At 64.4% G+C, this 19,117-nt stretch overlaps 1 protein-coding gene across 7 annotated transcripts in view; it reads left to right on the top strand.

The window, feature by feature from the left end:
- The window catches only part of EXD3 (exonuclease 3'-5' domain containing 3), a 79,156-nt gene that overhangs the window by 14,522 nt on the left and 45,517 nt on the right, over nucleotides 1-19,117 (top strand). For all 7 annotated transcript variants that reach the window (XM_045082804.1, XM_045082805.1, XM_045082809.1 and 4 more), the window contains exons 3-6: nucleotides 1,416-1,530; nucleotides 9,689-9,753; nucleotides 15,119-15,292; nucleotides 15,637-15,804. In XM_045082804.1, the coding sequence (XP_044938739.1) occupies nucleotides 1,464-1,530; nucleotides 9,689-9,753; nucleotides 15,119-15,292; nucleotides 15,637-15,804 (474 nt within the window). In that variant the 5' untranslated portion in view covers nucleotides 1,416-1,463. The remainder of the gene's footprint in view (nucleotides 1-1,415; nucleotides 1,531-9,688; nucleotides 9,754-15,118; nucleotides 15,293-15,636; nucleotides 15,805-19,117) is intronic.

The following is a 19,117-nucleotide window of genomic DNA, read 5'->3' as shown; positions in this document are numbered from 1 at the left end:
TTCGTTAGGGTGGATCTTTGTCTTGGTGGGACTCAACCTACAACGTGCCCTAATGTTGATTTTCTTGGGGCTTGGTTTGGGATTTTGGCAGGGCAGGTCAGAGTGGGGCTCAGTCTAGGCATTGTGTTAAGGCACAGCCTTTCTGGAGTCTTGGGTGGTATTGGCTGGGCTGGAGTCTAACACACCCAGCAGGCTGGAGTGCTCGTGTCTCTGTTAGCCTCTCAGCCCTGAGGCCGCCGTTTCTGGGGGCCCTGGGCTCCTGCTTCACTCATACGCACTTGCAGCAGCTGCGGTCGCCCCTTTTAGGGGGTCCTGCCCCACAGAGGCTCGGCTGCTTCTGTCACCTGGAGGGAGGCTGTGCTCTCTGGACCCCGGGTCTATGGTCTGGGCCGGGAGCTTGCCCTTAGGTGGAAGCTGGTCACCCCAGGGTGTTGGGCACTGTCCTGCTGTCAGGAGGTGTGTCGTGCCCAGAGGTTCCCAGTGAGGGGGCGGCCCAGCCCGAGCGCCCTGCGCGGCTGGAGCAGGAGTCCAGAGCGAACAGAGCAGGAAAGGAGAAACTGCCACGGCACACACGGCTCAGCGCTGGGAGCTATTTACGCATGTCTGCTCGTGGCTTCTCTAAGTAGTGAGCCAGAGGAGGGCTCTCACAGCACGGCTGTAGGTGGGTGGCCCTGGGGTGTGAGAGTGAACTCTTCCCTTCAGTCACATGCCAGACTGGAAGCTAGACCGTCAGTACACAGTTTAGAAATACAAATGTGGCGCCCGGGGGGCTCAGTGGGCCAGGCGTCTGCCTCTGGCTCAGTCATGATCCTGGGGGCCTGGGATCGAGCTCCACGTCCGGCTCCCTGCCCGGCGGGGAGCCTGCTTCTCCCTCTACCTCTGCCGCTCCCCTGCTTGTGTTTCCTCTGGCTGTCTCTCCCTTTCAGTCAAATAAATATATAAACTCTTTAAAAAGAAAAAGAAACATGAAGGCACTGTCTGAAGGGACACCTAAGAGGGCTCCTGGAGTTTCGGGGGACGAAGCGGAGCGGCTGCACTGAGCCTGTGCTCAGGGGTTGCACGGGGGGCCCTGCCGGTCTCACGACGGTGCCCAGGAAGACTGCGTTCGGGAACAAAGTCTTCCCGAGGCCTCGCATAGCCCATTAAAGGAGGAAAGCCAGCCCTCTCCGTCAGTGTAGAGAAGCGGGTTGGGGGGAGTGAACACTCGCTGGGCCCTGGCGTAACTGCCTGACCTGACCGGAGTATCTCGAGGCGGGAGCGCTCGTGCAGATCGTCACAGCAAGCCCGCCTCTGCCGGCAGCTCTGAGCGTCCCCGGCCGGCAGGGGGGCCGAGGCTGCCTGGGCCCCCGTGCCCAGACAGCGTGGGGACGAGAGTGTGAGTATCGCTCGTGGAACAGAGTATCACTCTCCGCCAGGTCCTCCCTCCTCGAGCTGCCTGTCGCCTCCCTGGCCCCACCTTGAGGATGGACCTGCCAGACACAGCTGGAGACCCCACCGGCGACCCTGTTGTGACCGAGGGCTGTTCTGCCGGTGAGTCCGTGTCCCTGATGGGCACCACTGGGCAGGGCCTGGGAGCGGGGATGTGTGAGGAGTGCAGGCGTGTGTGCTGGCTGTGTGGACAGCGTGTGTACGTGGGGCTGTCTGTGCATGGGCACCCCAGGCGGACGGTGTCCCTGTGCTCCAGCCTCGTGTGGGGCGTGGACGCAAGCACTCAGGTGACACAGCCTTCCTGGCCTGAGGGCTGCAGTAGGCACTGCTCTGTGCCCTGTGAAGGGGGCCACCGGCTCCCAAGGTGCACGCTGTGTGGTCTTGTTGTCCCCAGGTGGGCTGTCTGCTGGCCACTGGCGCGCTAGCTGCCGGAGGACTGTGTGACTGGACCGGCACCACAGGGGCGGACAGAGCCCCCATGGCAGCGTGCAGGGACTGGTGGGAGGGACAGGAGTTCTCTGAGTCCCGGCACCGCCCGCTCACTGAGTCTCTAGGCCGGACTCGGGCACCGTGTTCATCTTGCCAAGAAGAAGCAGGAGGGAAGCGGGGTGTGCCTGGGAAGCAGGGGCCTGGGTCGGCTCCAAGCGTGGGAGCCCAAAGCCGCCTGTGGCACTCCTGCCTTATGCTCAGGCCTGGGGTCCTGACCAGAGATGAGGGGCCTGCTTGGGCACAGAAGCCTCCTCGGTGGGGAAGGGAGGCATTTTCGCTTTGGTGGCCGTGGAGGTGGTCTCGTTGCTACCCTGAGAACTGGTCCCACATCCCAGCATGGCTCTTTTGTCCTGGGGGGCCATGGTCTCCACACACATGCCACAGGGGCCTCCTGGGTCATCGCTTCGGGGGTCAGCCCTGGCTGTTGAGCCAACCGGCAGCCAGAGACAGGCGTGGGGATCTAGGGTCTGCAGGGCCGGGACCTGGGGTGAAACTGGGGCCCGTGGGCTCATAGGTGCACAGGGCCTCTTCAGGCCCCTCCCTCCCTCCCTCCCTCAGGGCTTCCCCCAAGGCCCGTGCCCGTCCCCACAGGGCTGTATGTAGGGTGGAGCTCCATGATGTCACACGTGGCCGTCACACGTGGGCCTCAGCCTGAGGTGTGCAAGGTCTCCCCCTTGGCCTGCTGGAGCTAGCAAAGGGGCAGGCCACCCTGAGAACAGACACAGCCCCCCTTGGGTTAGACACAGCCTCCCCGTTGGGTTAGACACAGCCTCCCCGGGTCAGACACAGCCCCTCTGGGTCAGACACAGTCCCCCACTCCATCAGACACGGAGGGGTGCCGTGGAGTCCCCGGCCGGCGCTGTGTCCAGCCCTGCTGGTGAGGCCAGCCTTAGGAAGGTCCCTGCAGGAGACCTCGGGCCAGGGCCGCTCTCGGCAGGGGCACTTGTCTTTCCCCGTGTCTGGGGAAGCACCTCTAGGATGCTTCTGGCCCCTCCACTGGTTTTGCCACGAGGACCTTCCTCTTCTGTGGTCCCTGGGAGGGCGACATCCCCGAGACCCTCGGGCCTCCATGTGGCTCCCCCGGCCTGTTCCGTGGCTGGCGTCGAGAAAGGAAGAGAGGGAGGAACCGGCCAGTGAGGACGGAGGCCTCTTCTTCTCCACCTCCGCTCCCCAGGGGCCAATAAAATACCCTCCAACTAGAACATCAGCTCAAGGGCTGTTTCCCCGGAAAACGTGGCCTTTGTGGGAGCAAATGGAGCTGAACCACAAGGTCAGCAGTTGGGGTTTGCAGGCCGCGCTGGGTTCCCTTTCCTTGTGAGTTTCACCAGTTCTTCTCCGAGCACGTGGAGGGCGGCAGCTCCGGGGAGCCTGGTTCCCTCCGTCGGATCCCCAAGACACGGGCCCCCGTCCCCGGGGCATGCTGTCTGCAGAGCTGGCCCCTCCCGGCATCAGGTGTTGGGGGGAGGGTCTCCCCCAGCCTCTGGGGCTGTGCAGCCGTCCTCGCGCTGTGACGTAGAAGGCCCGTGAACCCAGGTGGCACACACACACTTTCCTCGCTGCGTGATTGTGGGAAGGTTACTCAACCACTCTGTGTTTTCTGGTCTGAGAGAGATGGTCGTAAGCCAGCCCATGCCTCCCTGTGTGAGTACACACCTGCCTGTGAGGGGTCCGGGAGGGGTCCGCTGTGATCGCTTTCATCTGGGATCCGGATGGGATGGATTTGCTGGGAGATAGGAGGTATGGGCCCGACTCACTTGTATTTCTAGAAGCCCATCTCCCACCCCCCAAGGACCCATGTTGGGCTACCCTGTCTTTTGGGTTCGTCTCCAGCTTTCCGCTCTGGTCTCTGTCCGCTCGTGCGCCAGCAGTTCTAGTGGCCACGGTTTTACGGTGATTCTCCCGCGGGACCGACAACCCTCGTGGCTTTCGTCTTCTTCCGTCCCTCCCTCCCGACATCAGCATCAGCGAGTTTGGCTCCGCAGAAGTCCTGTATTCTCGCTGAATTTCGCTGCGCTGGTGGCTGGCCCGTCTGCGGTGTGGACCGACCAGGGCTTCTCCGCCGCCCTCCCCCAGTGGTTCCTTCCCTGAACGCGGCTTGGCCTTGGTGGCTACTTCTGAGGAGTCGAGGTGACCATTCCCGGAGCCCAGGTGCCCGCCTCGCTCTGCTCCTGACCTGCAGGAGTGGGACCGTAGAAATGACCCGTGTGTGTTTTGGGTAAAAACAGGAACACACCTCAAGGACAGGGTTTGCCTTCCTGTTTGTTCTTTTGTTCTTAGCTGTGCTTTTTACAGAGTAGATCTCCCACGTTGTTCCTCACTTTTTTAAACCTGAGTGTTTCGTCTTCTTGAAGTCCTGTTGTTAGTAGGATCCTTTCTTCTAGCAGATTTTCTAACTTGTCCTTGAAATTGGGTGGTTTCCATGTCTTCACGGCCACGTTCACCTGCGTGGGTGCCCGTTGCTGGAGGAGCTCTCCAGGTGTGTGGTGACGTCGCCAGCGGCGGTGGTGGCCGGCGGCGGGGGCTTGCCTCTGTGTGGAGGCCCCGGCTTGTCAGCACTTCCCGCAGCCGGCCTGTTGCTTCGGGGCGCCTGGGCTGAGCGCTGGCGAGGCGGGGGAGGGGGGTCCTGTCTTGGGGGCTCCTGATTTGTTGGAGGAAGCAGGACGGCAAGGCCTTCTCATCCCACTTCCCGGATGGGGCGGCCCCCACAGGAGACCTTATCCTGCCTGTCAGGTGGGGGTGCTGCGGGGGGGCCCTGCAGGGTTTGGACTTGGGGGCTTCGAGGAAGGCCCTCTCTGTGCCTGCCACCTGTCCTCACCGAGTCCTGCTCGTGAAGGGCTGAGCCCAACATCGTGTCCCGAGGAGGGTCGACCCTGGAACCCGGGACGGAGAGGGGCAGGAACGAGATCTGGAGAGAGTAGCAGTCCCCACCTTTGCCAAGGAACCGCGTGCCTGTGTCCCGGGAGGCAGGACGTCGCCAACCCCACAAGTCGTGTGGACATTCTCACACTGGGTGCTGTGGAGGGTGGGGTGGAGACCGCTTCTGGGTCGGCAGATGCAGATGCGACAGTGGCTGGACGCTGGCACTCTGCAGCTGCCCAAGGGCCAGCAGGGTCAGGATGGCCGTCCCCGGGGGTGGAGGTGGACACAGCAATGACCTGCAGAGACGGTGGGTCTGGATGGGCAGCCGGGCTCGGCACGTCCGGCACGGCCCCTGGCTCATGCCGAGTGGGACTCCAGCCTGGCCGTGGGAGCCTCTGTGGGTCCTGGCCTGGATCCCTGGACGAGGGCGGGGGGCCGCGTGGGGGCGCGGTGTGCCCTGCACCACTCAGCCCTGCCCGCCACGGCCCTGCTCCCCCGAGAGGAAGGCCCACTTCGTTCATGTTCGCTCTAACCGCGGATTCCGGACGGGAAAGGAGCGTCCGCTCAGCTCTCTCCCTCCTGTTGCTCCTCAGGAGCCCCCTGGGCAGCTGGCAGCTCTCGGTGTCTGGTGGGCACTGGGGAAGCAGGAGGGTGGGGGCGGGGACAGGGCAGGGGGGGTCACCCCTGTGCCTCCTAGTGCCTGGCCCCCGCACGGCAGGAGCCTGAGGCCCCCAGACCCATGTGCTGGAAGGCTGCTGGCGGGGACAGCCTGTGAGTCCCACATCTGGACAGAGAGGAGCAGCCCAGGCTGTGGGTGTGGAGGTTTGACCCCTAAAACCGAGCAGCTTCTTGGTGTCTCCCTTGCACAGAGCCTCCTGCCCTGTCCCCGCTCTCATGGTCCCGGGATGGGGTCAGGGACCAGGCACAGACCAGAGGCCATCTGACTCCGGCCCCCGACCTGCTGTCTGACCCTGTCAGCAGGTGCAAGATGTCAGGATGGGCGTTAGCTGGGAACTTGTGCTCGGCTGGGCTCCAAGCCTTGGTGGGCAGGTGAGGGCCCTGCCAGGCTATGGGCATGGCTGATGTCCGTCCTATGGACAGAGACCCCTCGGCACCAGGCTCCCACGTGCCCTCCTCAGCCTGGCCTCCTGCCAGAATCCCTAAGTCAGAGCTGCCAGGACGCAGGCCCTCCAGGTCCCCGCAAGACAGACACCTATCCCTTCAGACAGACACCTCCCGACGCCCTCTTTTTTGTGTCTTTGGCTGGGGGTCCGCCTGGGAGCCCTGCTCAGCCTAGGGTCCCCCCTGCCCCACCATACGCACCCCACCCGCGTCTCTCTGGCCACCGGGCCGTGGCCTTGCCATGCCCCGCCCCACACAGACCCGCCTCAGATCCCCTCCAGCTGCCCCTTGGGCTTCCAGAGGTCTTTCCGAGGCCACTGGAGCTGGTAACCCAGTGTGGGCACGCACAGCTGCCCCAGGCACCATCCCCTGCTCACCGTGGAGCACCCGTCAAGGCCCAGACCACAGCTTCGAACAAGGCCAGTGTGGTCACTGCCCAGGAGGGACAAACAGCAGGTCCTCCGCTGGCGGCAGTGCCCTGCTGCGGGGACCGAGTGGGGGCGCGCCCAGGGCAGAGCAGTCGGGTGGGTCCGTGGTCTCAGCTGCTGGCCCCTTAGACAGCGGGACGACTCAGGATGAGGCCCAGGCAGGACATGTCCTGCAGTTTCCTGCAGGATCCTTTTAATTAGTGGGAATCTTGTCCGAAGTTGTATTTTTTGGGAGACCTCTCTGCCCCGAGGTCATCAGTATGTTCTCCCAGAGGCTCTGTTGGTCTTTCACGGTCAGCGAATGCAGGCGTGCGGCCAGCCATGCTCGGCGCCCTCAGTGGGGGCCCGGAGTTCCTACGCTCCACGGCCACCCAGGTCACGCTTTAGGGTCCCTTGAGTGCCCACTCTGACCCTGGGTCTTTGCGCTGGCCTGTGGCTGCCCCCTGCAGGCCGATGAGCCTTAGGGAGGCGGTTCTTGACGCCGGTGGGGTAGTCTTGGTGGACCTAGGACGGGGCACACGTACCCGGCCCGCCGCTGGGGTAGGACAGCACGGTGTCTTCTGACCAGCTGTGGGGCAGGTGACAGCTTCTCTTCTTTAATGTATGGAATGGCCCTTCCTTCGTTAGGTCTTTTCATTTTTTTCTCAGTGTTTCATGGTTTTTGTTTTTTGTTTTTTGGGGTTTTTTTTTTTGTGTGTGTGTGTAAATTTCTTTTGTCAGGTTTATCCAAAGAAATTTGAATTTTTTTGCACTGTTGTAATTGTTTGTAATGTTTATTTCTGTTTGTTACTCATATACGGGGGAACAGTGGGGTTTTAGCATTGGCCTTATGTTCCGTGTCCCAGCTACAACCAAGTAACCCTAACCCTCCGCTTAATTACTCTTCACGGACGCACCTGCAGCAGGGGCACAGCGGAGGGAGAGACGGAAGCCCAAGCAGGCGCGGGGCTGAGCGCAGAGCTTGACTCAGCGTTCGGCCTCACGACCCCGAGACCATGACCTGAGCCGAAGTCAAGAGTTGAACACTCAACTGACTGAGCCTCCCAAGCACCCCTAATACCTTCTCTTCAGATTCTGCATGTCTTTCCACAAGATTATGTTTCCAGTGAGAAGGAATGTTTTACTTTCTTGAAAGATTTTATTAATTTGTCAGTGAGGGAGCACAAGCAGGGGGAGTGGGAGAGGGAGAAGCAGACTCCCTACTGAGCAGGGAGTCCGATGTGGGGCTCGATCCCAGGACCCCGGGACCAAGACCTGAGCTGAAGGCAGAGGCATAACAACTGAGCCCCGCAGGCACCCCTTTGTTTTAATTTGGAAAGACTTACCCTTTCTAGAGCAGTGTCAGGCCGACAGGAGAGTCCAGAAGGCACAGCAATTGCCCATGTCCCCACCACGCACGGCCTCCCCCACCAGACACATCCACTCCCGCGTGCGCGCCACATGGCCCCCTACAGACACGCCGGCACCCGAAGCCCACCATGGCCGGTGGGGCCGTCCTGCGGGCAGGGTGCCCTGTGTGGGCGCAGGCAGGGCGCGGGCACACGCATCTGCAAGGCGGCCTCACACACTCGGGTGCCCCGCCAGCCTCTCCTGGGACAGCCCGGAGCCGGGGTCCTGCCACATGCGACCTGTCCGGACGGCCCTGTCCTCTTAGGAGTGCAGGTGCCTCCGGACCCTCTCCTGGCCCGGCCACTCATTCCTTTTGAGTGCGGAGCGGACTCCGCTTGTGGACCGACCAGTTTGTCGGAGTGGAGCGGGGTGCAGGCTCCAAGCTGCCAGGGGCCCCGGGCCGTGCTCCGCGGGCAGCGGGCGGCCTCGGGCTGGCCCCATCTCCCGAGGAAGGCTCCCAGCTGCCCGCATCAAGATCTGTGTCAGGGTCTGTTTCTTACAAACATCCTCCATCTGGGCAGTGGAGTTGTCTCTGTTCCGAGTTCGCTGGGTCGTTTCCCAAGTCAGGAACAGAAGTTCCTTTTACGAAATGTTCTGAGGCTGCCGAGAGCGCCTGATTCTCGCCGTGCTCCTTTCGTGAAGCACGCCGCCCCCCCCCCCATGCCCAGCAACCCTGCTTCTGGAACGCACCCAGCGTGTCACTCCGTCTCCCGCGCCATGCATCAGTCTTCGCTGCTGTCTTGTCCGGGTGTCTGAATCTGTGTCCTCAGGTGGACGGCTGGCCCTCGAGGGTATAGTCTGGGTGTCCCCACCTTTCCCTCACGAGTGGCCTGGCGGCTTGCTGTTGTCCCCCAATTCTTGGGTGGATTTGCGGGTGAAGTGCCCCAAGCTCCTGAGCCCCGGTAGGACCTGGGGCATCTGTTGGTCCCCAGCGTGTGGGCTCAGGTCCTGACTCTGACTGCCACCTCATGAGGGGCACGGCTGGGTCCTGAGTCAGAGCACGACTTCTCCCAGCTCCCTGGGCTGGGGCCAGACTCGGACTGGTCTGGCAGCCCTGCTGGGCCCTGTGCCCTGTAACATCCTCATGGGGCTGGGGAGTCTTAGGTCAGACAGTGACTGGCCCTTCATTTCAGGACTCGCCCTGCGAAGAGGGTTTTCTGCAGCCCCCAGGCAGTGGTGAACCCAAATGGTGGCCCTGTCCTGAGGCCCCAGGGCAGGTGCCCACAGGGGTGGGGCGGGCCCTCCCGAGGCAGCCAGGGGGCGCTGGTGGCTGTGGGTGACTCAGAGGCCACGTCCTTTCCCAAAGCGGAGAGCAGGCAGGCACCTCTCAGGGCAGCTCCCCCCCCCCGCCCCACCCCCAGCCCTGGCATTGACCTGAGACCAGGTCTGAGGGCACAGTTCCTTTTCCAGCATGAGGGTGAACCCAGCTTTCCCTGGCGCTGGTGTCCCAGTGGGGTCCCCGTCCAGCCGTCCCGCACTGTGCTGGGGACTTGAGCAAGCAAGAGAGGGCCAGGGCTGTGGGTGGTCAGCCTGTGTGGGACGCCCCAGGGGCTGGGGGAGCAGGGCTGGGAGGCAGAGCACGGGACCACTCTAGGGCCTTGCCAGGCGCTGCAGGCCAGACTTGGTGGGCCGTGGATGGGTGTGGGCCGTGACATGACACGGAGGGCGGCACCCTGATGGTCAGTGCTGCGGGCTTGGCCCTTCTGTCTGCTGCCCCTTTCCTGCTCACACGGCATGGCCTCACCTCCAGCCCACCACCGCTGAAACGTGAGGCCTGGGCATCCCCCAAGCTGTGGGCAGAAGCCCACGTGAGCACAGCAGGTGGCCAGGCCACAGGTCCAGGGAGGGGACAGAGGGAGCTCTGGCCAGAGAGGGCCAAGAGTCCACAGACACCGGGTGGCATCCGTGGGGAGCCCCCAGCCTTGGTCAGGTGGGGTTGGTGGGCTCTGAATAGCCCCATCTTCTCCCCCCAGGCCCGGACCCACTTCTGTTCCTGCAGGCCCTGCAGACGCTGTGGTCCACGCGGGAGCTGCGGCAGGTGAGACAGCGCGGGGGCTGGGCCCCTCCTCTGGCCTCAGGGGCCGCCCTGTCTGAAAGTCCTGGCAGACAAGTGGGGGCCGGAGCCCTGGGCTGATACCCACTGGATACCAGTACACAGGCCCCTGAGGCTGAGAGCACAAGGCAAGGGCCTGCGGCCACCACCTGGCTTCTGCACAGCATGGACCCAGGGGGCCGTGACCACCTATGCGCCCAGTGAGGCGGGGGAACTCACTATTCAGACTGGCCTTAGCTTGTGGCCTCCTGTCCCGGGGACAACCTCTCTGGCCACTGAGGGATGCGGGTGGCCCTGGAAGGGAGGCTGTAGTGGTCTCTCATGGCACTCGGTAGCCCTGCCATGGCCTTGGCCTGGAGGGTGACTTTGCCTGCCCCATGGGCACCCCTGCTCTGCACTTTGTTCCCAGAGGCAGCAGAAGGATGAGGGCACCCGGGCTCCAGGGAGCACGGACAAGTCAGGATAAGGCCCGTGTCTCGTGTCTTGCCTCCTGCTGCTATTGGAGGTTGGGCCGGGTGCCCAGACCCAGCCGAGCTCCCTGGGGCGGGCGTCCCGTGCGGGCGCCTTCCAGGAGAGGCCGCAGGCTTGTGGGCGGGAGGCGGCTGTGCGCTGTGGAGGCTGAGGGTGCTCCCACCAGGTCCAGGGCTGGCTTTGTACCGCGGGGGACCAGCATCTGGCTTGACAGGTCACCAGTGGTGTGTGAAGGGGACAGGCCTGGGCTCCGCGGCAGCCATCAGCCCCTCTCAACTGCCGCATGGCAGCTCGGAATGCTTCTCCCCCTCAGCTGGAGAAAGCCAAGGTTTTTGCAAAGCCAAAAGCTCTTTTTAATGTTTGCCTCCCGTGGCTTTGCACTAACACGGAGGCACCGCGACCGTGTTGTTGGTGAACCGGCTTCACGGATTCTGCGCATCCACGGTGTGTCCCCTGTCCCGGTGCACACGCGGTGTTGGCGAGGTTTGTCTCTGCCCCTGGGTCAAGGTGAGCTGACTTCATAAACTGGGTTGAAAGCCTTCCTTCTCCCGTTCCCTGGAGCCACTGGTTCCACAGGAATTCCTGGTTCTGGAGGGTCTGGAAGAACGCAGACCGTCCTGCCTTCCCGGGCTTGAGCCGACGTCGGGATGACCGTTTTGGGGGCTTTCCGCTTCTGGTTTCTTGCCCTGGAAGCGGTCATCTCTCCCCTGTCCTCACATCTGCCGGCTTTTTTGAACTTATACAGCTGTACATAAAAGTAGCTGATATTAGTTAAGCCTGTGTCAACAATTTGATTTTTTCCACTTGTACATTTGGGAGGGAGGCTGTAGTGGTCTCTCATGGCACTCGGTGGCCCTGCCATGGCCTTGGCCTTTTGGTTGATTAAAGTTGCATATGCTAAGTGTGTGGAAAAAAAAAAAAAAGACTCTCAGATGTGGGGGTCAAGGGCTGGGCGTTCCAGTCCCCTCTGGCCGGCGCCACTGTCTCTTCCTTCCCAGGTGCTCGCTGACAAGCGTGCCTGTCCCGCTACAGCGCCACGTCGCAGGTCTCTGCGGGTAGGGCTCCGTGGCCCGTCTTTATGACCCTCGGGAAAGCATGCCCTTAGACCGGCGTGTTACTTATTTCCCGTCACACGCACGGCTGTCTGAGATCTTCCACAATGGTTTCTGTCCGTGAAGGAGCACATCTGTGTATTCTCACTTGCGGTGGTGCCGCAGAGGCCTGCGGGGGCAGGTCCCTGTGCGCTGAGTGAGTGTGCAGGCCGGGGGCGCTCTCCAGCCAGGAGCCAAGCTTCTGCCCGAGGGGCCCGTGCTGTCTCCCCTGGGTCCGCTTGCCAGAATGGGGCCAGGTGGGGGGCTGCTCAGTGTCTGAGCTCTGACCCGGTGGTGCCCCAGGGGCCAGCGGCAGTGGGCGGAGATTCCCCGTAGGAACCTCGAGGCAGTAGGAAGGCCACGAGGGGAGGCCACGAGGGGAGCCCTGTCCTGACGGCCAGCCGTGCACAGGGAAGTTTCAGGGTCCCCCACGGAACAGGACAGGGAAACTGGAGGCTGGATTGGGAGAGCCCTTTGGGGGTTTGTGAGATCAAGAGGAAGGAAATGGGGCTGTGGTCCCTCCTTTAAACACAGAGGGAGCCAGCAGGTCGGGGCCATGGGGGTAGGGAGGCGGGGCTGGGGGCGGGGGAGGTGGGCCGGTGGGCTGTGGGGCAGTGGGTTGGGGACACCCCCTGGGGTGGGGGTAGTCGGAGGATGAAAGACACGGGAGAGGCGAGCAAATGGGCAGGATGGGGCTCCCCAGGTGGTGCGGCCCTGGCAGCTTGTGTGAAACCCCAGCCCCGCGGAGGCCGCACGAGGTGCTGGAGCAGGGCCGCAGGGCCACAGGGCCGCGGGGACTCTGGCTCCGGCCAAGTCCCAGAACCACCAGGGTCCCCTGAAGCCGGGGATGGGGTGGCTGACTCCCCTCTGGAGCACGAGTGTGGGGGGGTGACAAGGTGCAGACCCCGCTGGGTGGCAGAGGGGAGCTAGGGGAGCAGTCAGAGGGCAGTCAGAGCTCCGGAGCTAGGGTCCACACGGCATGGAGCCCGGCCCGCCAGGCCACGGGGCAGAGCAGCCCCAGAGATGGGGCCATGGCGCCCGGACTGAAATCTTCCGGGACGAGGGGTGGCAAGTGGCCAGTGCGTGCCAGAGAACACGCGAGGTCCACCCTGGCAGCCGTAGGGGCCAGAGGGGCTCTTGGACCACGGTGGGGGGCGGCAGCACCCTCGGGGCCCCGTGTTCGTCACTCACGATGACTCGTTCCCGTGTGCCCTGTGGCCTCGCACTGAGCTCCTGTTACTGCCGCTGTCTCCCGCGGGGCCCATGCTGTGGCCAGGAACACAGGCAAATGCAGGACGGCGGTGATGTCCCAGCCCCAGGCGGCCCCCTGTTCCCCATGTGCCCCCCTGCTCCCCACGGCCTTCCCGTTCCCTGCAGCACCCCTGCTCCCCACGGCCCCCCGTTCCCCGCAGCACCCCTGCTCCCCACGGCCCCCCGTTCCCCGCAGCACCCCTGCTCCCCACGGCCTTCCCGTTCCCCGCAGCACCCCTGCTCCCCACGGCCTTCCCGTTCCCCGCAGCACCCCGTGGGCTTCCTTGCGCGCGGCCCCCTCTCCTTTCCTGGGTGTTTGCCGAGGGAGACTGGCCGGGTCTCCTGAGCTTACCCGCGTGCTTGAGGGGAAAGCCGGCATCTTGCTTCTGGGGAGCAGAGGTCAAACCGCTCAGCACAGTGGTTTGGACTGAGGGGATCATGCTCTGAGGGTCCTGAGGAAGCATCGGCCCCACGGGGTGCCAGGGCCAAGGCCCATGTTCCAGCTATGCACCCTGTTTCCTGCCCGCTGCTCTGTGGGCAGGGGCCCTCGGCCTAGGGGTGCCAGGCGCTGTCCAAGCACAGCAGGGGCCTCTGTGCAGGAGGAGGCACACACAGACAGGATGCACGTGCCTCTCCAAGTTCCAGACCCAAGTGGTGCTGTCCAAGGAGGATGTTCTGGCCCGGCCTGGCCCCAGGCTGCTCCCAGGGCAGAGACGTAGGAAGGGCCCTGGGGCCAACAGCAGAGGGGTCTGTCCCTCCTTGATGAATTCCCCTCCACTGTCCCTTGGTAACTGGCAGTGGGGAGGTGGTGCCTGTGCCCCAGGCTCGGTCCGCAGAACCCTGGGGAGGCCCCTGGGGCTGCTGGGAGGCGCCTCTCTCCAGGGAAGCCGCCAGGGGGCAGCAAGGAGCTGCTCCTGGTGGCTCGGCTCTCAGCAAGGCCCGCAGACCCCCACGGGGTCTTGCTTTCTTCAGGGCTGCACCTGCCTTGGCCCTGGCCCAAGAGAGTGTTGCCTGCACATGGCAGTCCTGGGGATGGGGCAGGGCCATTCCTGCTTTGGGTGCTGGAGCAGGGATGTGCCACGCCCCAGCCCCCTTGACTCTGGGCGCCTCAAGCCATCGGCTGAGACGCTCCCAGGAGCAGGAGGGGGGGAGGTGCGGTCGTGTCAGGTAGGTCAGGGTGAGCCCCCGCACTTTGTGCTCACCGAGGGGGACTATCCAGTGTCCCGGGGACTCTGGAAGCTGACCGCCATCCAGCTGCACTCCTGAGCCTTCCCTGGGAGGGGCAGAGCCACCACGGCCGCTGCCACGCCAACAATATACTGTGACCATCTCGGAAGGACGTGCCCCCTCGCTCCCCTAATGCCAGCCCCCAGGAAGGTTCCCACCATGAAGGGCAGCTGGACGACCCCAGCGGAAGGAGCTGACCCCACGGTTGGCCGTAGCGTGGGTCTGGGGCTTCCAGGGGCTGTCCTGCTGGGAAGGGGTCTGTGTGGCCTCTCGGGCAAGGAGAAGAGCTGGCTGGCCAGTAGGTAGGAGTCACGGTCCCAAGCACACGGCCTCCCCGCTCTGCTCTGAGCCTCTCCGAGCTGCTCTTCGGAGGCCCTGAGTGGGAGCCGTGCACACGTCAGGACCCAAGCCCGGAGCTGCGTCTCTCGAGAACTTTCCCTCCATGAGCAGGAGGTTGCTCAGCCTCCGGTGTCTTCTCTCATATGTTCCGGGCAGGCCTGGGGCCTGGTGGAGATGGGGACGGTGGGCCTGTGGGCCCTGACACCCCCGTGTGGGCTCTGCACACCTCTCCCTGGTCATGGCAGCGTCACGCGTCGGAGGCTGTCCTCAGGTCTGCCCGTCTCAGGTCTGCAGGGGCAGCTGGGGCCTCAGCTCCTCGCTCCCGGCAGAGTGGCCCCGGGCGTCAGGGTGTCTGTTTCTGAGTTCGCACCCCACACCCTGCAGCTCTGCCCTCGGGGTGGCCGGGCAAAGAGTCCGGGGCTGCTAGCAGACCCGTCGCTGCAGGGTGTTGCAGGGGACAGCGGAGTCAGGCAGAGCCAGCCGCGTGCAGGGGGCCGAGGTGGCACTCAGAGGACACCTGCTCCCCCGAGGGAGAGGTCTTTCTTCCTTTGGCACCCACGTGTTTCCAGACCTTCCGCGGTGCAAGAGGTGGGAAAGTCAATCAAAGGTGTTTTTCAGTTTGCGTTTTTTCCTCCTTTTTTTGGTTTCTCGTTGCTTGCTGGGCCCTGCAGCCAGGTCACTGTGTCTGAAGGACCGGCGTGCGTCCCCCGGGCAGCACACAGGTCGTGGGGCGAGGCCCAGAGGCTGCAGCTCTCAGAGGGGCCCCTCTTTACGGGACCATGACGGTGGGCGGACCCGGGGCACGGCGGGTCAGACCAGACCAGAGCACCGGGGAGGGGAGACCCAATGGCGCCGATGGTCCGTCCCCTCTCTCAGCCAGTGTTGCTCGGGACAGTGCAGGTGGGGAGGCTCTGCAGGGCAGTCTGGGGCAGGACGTCCTGGGGCTGCAGCGAGGTCCCATGTCTCTGCAGCTCCGGGAGGAGGCTCGGCGGGGCTTCGCGGCCCTGGCCGACCCGCGGACGGTGCTTCTGGACGTGCTGGAGAGCAGCAGGGGCTGGCAGCAGAAGGGCCCCTCCCTGGAGGCCTGGCTTACCTGGGAGCTGGCGCACTGGCTGTCCGCACAGCCGCTCCCAGGGCTGGCCCAGGTGAGCCCTGCGCACGGCCCCACCGGCTACGTCCCTCTCGGCACAGTGGGCTCCCGGCCAGCCTCACCTGGCCTGTGTAGCCTGCTGAGCTCTGGCACCCCGGGTGGGCAGGGCCTGGCACCTTGCGATTGACTGGACTCCTGCGTCCATGGGCTTGACCCTCAGCGCCCCCCACAACCACACCTTGCCCTTGCCTGTGCCTCTAGGCCTGGCCTGCCTGGAGTGTCCACTGTGGACACAGGGTTGCAGGTGCCAGACTCCTCAGCCAGGTCTGCCCGGCCCCGTGACCCGGGCTGCAGTGCCCTTCCCACTCCCCAGCTGAGGGCAGCTCTCTGGTCTCCCAGGGCAGCTCGGGGCTGAAGCAGCTGCAGGCCCGTGCTGTCAGAGTCCTCACGGAGAGCCCCCCTGGCCTTGTGGAGCCGCTGGTCAGCATCTTCCAGCTGCAGGACGCAGACCGGGGCCCCCTGCTGACTCACGTCCACAGGCTCCACCAGGAAGGCAAGTTCAAAGAAGTGAGTGTGGGCCCCACATGGACCGGGGACCAGGGACCGGGAACTAGGCTTGCATGTGGGCTCAGGCAAGGGCCCGGCTGAGTGGGCTCACAGGGCCCCCCTGTTGGGGGCTGCCCAGGGCTGAGGGGCATCAGGTCTGGTGCAGAGGGTTCAGGGACCAGCCCCCCAGAGGCCCAGCTCAGGGCTGTGCCAGACGTTGGGGCCCTAGGAGATACTCACATGCACTGAGCTGGAGGATTCTGGGAGCGGCCCCCGCACCTGCCTGGCTCTCTGCCTCAGCACCTGGGGTCCTTCCTCTTGAGGTGCCATCGGGTCCTCAAATGGGTCCGCGGCCCAAGGACACCCTGGCTCTGGCCTGGAAGCCCCGTGGGCCAGCTGTGGGCCAGCCGTGGGCCAGCTGCGGGCCAGCCGTGGGCCGGCCGAGGGCCAGCCGTGGACCAGCCGTGGACCAGCCACTCACCCAGCCTCATTGGTCACTTCCCAGGAACACCTGTGGGGGACTAAGAGGGTCAAGGGTGTGGGGTCCCTCTGCACACAGTCCCCGCACTTTGACCACCCCTGCCAGCCCAGGCCCTCCCAGGCCAGGGAGCACCCACATGACCGGATGGGGTTGGAGGCCCCCCTCGCACCCACTAGCAAAGTCACTCGGCCTCTGTGTTGTCGTGGCCTGGGGGCGAGCAGCCCGGTTCCCTCTGGGCCCAGCTACTTCCAGCTCCTGCTGGCTCCCTTTGTGTGCTTGTGGGGGGCCCACAACCACACCAGGCCTGGGGACTGGCTGCTGTGCTGTTCTCACAGCAGGGTCTGACCACAGGAACAGCCCCTCGATGGCCCTGCCCGCTGGGCCTGCCACCTCCCTGGACCCTTAAAAGAGGCCCTCCCCCCACCTGGGATGGCCTGACTCCTGCTGTGTGGAGGCTCACTTGGGTCAGATCGGACCAGTGGGGGTGCCCCCGTGAGGGTCGGACACCTGGAGGGTCCTGTCGGCTCCTTGCTGGACCAGGGATCCCCGGGACCAGCCCGGGCTGGTGCCCGTGTGTGTCTGTGGAAGTTCAGTGTGGGGCACGGGTTACGGGTCGTGATGGCAGAGTCCTGCAGAACGTGCGGTGCTCCTGGGCGTGGGCTGTGCCGGGTCGGTCATTCGGCTCCTCTGTTCTGGGAAGGCCTAGCAAGGTCAGATGTGGGGATGTGGGTTCAGGAGCCTCATGGCGCTGGTGGGGCTCTGGAGGTCTTGGAGGCCGGCCAGGAGCGCCGGGAGTGACTCGGGTCTGCATGAGGCCGGGGAGCAGGACTCTGCGGTGTGGAGGGAAGAGTGGCTGTGAGTAGTTGCTGCAGGCACAGGGGTCCCCGTGGCCTCTCTGTGCCCTGAGATGTGACGACCATCCTCTGGGGAAGTAGGTGGTGGAGAGGTCCTGGGGCGCCCGCTCAGGGCCACGCTCTCCCCGAGTCCCAGGTCTGGTGCTCCGGGGTATCCAGAGGCTCACTCCTGACTCACCTCTACCCACTGCCCCATCGGGCCCAAAGTCGAGCCTGATTCGGGGACAGCGCTGCTCATGGACACTGCTCCCCGTACCCGTGGTGGCTCGGGCTTCAGTGCGTCCTGAGGCGAGATCCCGGGCCCACCCCACAGGGACCTTCTTCCCCGAGGGGCAGTCCCCGCCAGGAGGCTCATGGCGAGGTCGGCCTCACCTGGACCGCCAGTGCTCGGTCCTTGGAGGTTGGGCCATGTGTTAGCGGCTGTCGTGCTCCGGCCCAGGCTCTTGTCTCGAGGCTGGTGAAGGGCGCTGAGAAACCAAGATGACCACGCCAGGGACAATGTGGCAGGGGCTCCGCTCCTGGGGCGCAGGGCCATTCTCCGCAGGCTGAAGGGGCGGCCGGGCTTGCAAGAATGCGGGAGGCAGGAGGCAGGCTAGTGTTTCGGCGTCTTCTGTTGCACCCGGGCCTTTCAAAGAGTGTCTAGGGCCGGCTGAATGCACCCCCCTCGCGCTCCAAGGCAGGAATCCCAACACAAAGGAGGCTCTTGTCCCGCACAGGCCCCTTCTGCGAAGAGAAGCCATTGTCCCCAAGCGGGGCGGCCCGGCAGGCGATGCACGCTCCAGTGCCCACCGCCGCGCCCGGCGAAAGGGGCCGCATTCAGGCCTGTCCGCTCGGATTAGCAGGGACTCACGACTTAATGTGCGCCGATATTTCATGTCCAGGGCGGCGGCTGGCTCCGGGCAGGATGAATGCCCGCTTTTGTCTACTGAGTTATTTTATTTACATTTTTTAAACAGCTTATCAAGGTAAAAAGATAGCTTTGCTTCGGGGGGGTGGGGGGGGTAAGGCCCCTTGGCTCCAGGCCGAGCTGAGCTGTGGAGGTGGCAGGCCGGCCCGTCCTGGGTCTGAGGCTGCGGAGTCTGGGCTTGGCTGCCTGGGCACCTGCCTGGCACCCCTGTCCCGCGGAGTGGGCGGCCAGGGGCCGGTGGGCACTCTGTCCGCCTTGGCCACCAGGCCCTTCTGGGTCTCCTTACCTTCCCCCAAGGCAGCAGCTCTGGCACTGTCCGGCCAGAGGGGTCCACAGCCTCTCTCTGACCTAGCTGCTGAGCAGCCCCGTGTCCCTCTTCTCAGTGGCCTCCATGCCAAGGCCAGGAAGGCTCGGGAGGTGCTAGTTCCTCACAGTTTCCTTCTGTGGGGCCTGAGCCCCTCGCACCCTCCCTGCCTGTGCCACGGGCCTGAGTCGGCAGGTGACCTTCCCATGCCCGCTGGGGCCCCTGTGTGTCCTGGCAGTAGGCAGCGGACAGCTTGGTCTGCTGAATCTCAGGCACAAAAATGACCAGAGACGGATCCTAAGCCTGGCCTGACGACAGTGCCTGACCTACATGGACCCCCTCCAAAGACAGAAGCCAGCCCAAGCGTTCTGCTGTCAGCCGTCCCCCTGCTGTCAGGCTGCCCCCTTCCTTGTCCTGGGCCACCCTTCCCGCCCCACCCCAGGGCTGCAGGTGCGGAATGGGGGCATGTCCCAAACTTTCCCCAGGATGTGGGTGGTCACCCGGCTCTGGGCACGCTGGTCGCGCCCTGCAGCATCCTCACGGGCTGAGAGAGGTCACCCCGAGTGCTGGCCAGACGGGAAGCTGGTGGCTGTGGAGGAAGGAGTGAGAAGGACGGCGGTGTGAGCCACTGACCTCCGTTAGGACAGAGGCACAGTGTGGCCAGGTGGGCGTGTGCCCACGAGACCTGAGCCGCCCACCTGGGCTGCGTAGGGCTGGGCTCCAAGCACAGCCTGAGAACCTCCACCCGAACCCCCCTCCCGCCGAAGCCAGCGGGCACCACGGACAAG

The sequence above is a fragment of the Mustela putorius genome, unplaced genomic scaffold, assembly GCF_011764305.1.
Source record: "Mustela putorius furo isolate JIRA1106 unplaced genomic scaffold, ASM1176430v1.1 tig00000596_pilon_pilon_pilon, whole genome shotgun sequence".
Lineage (NCBI taxonomy): Eukaryota > Metazoa > Chordata > Mammalia > Carnivora > Mustelidae > Mustela > Mustela putorius.
Note: the sequence above shows the minus strand (reverse complement) of the source record. Positions and strands in the feature narration are given on the sequence as shown.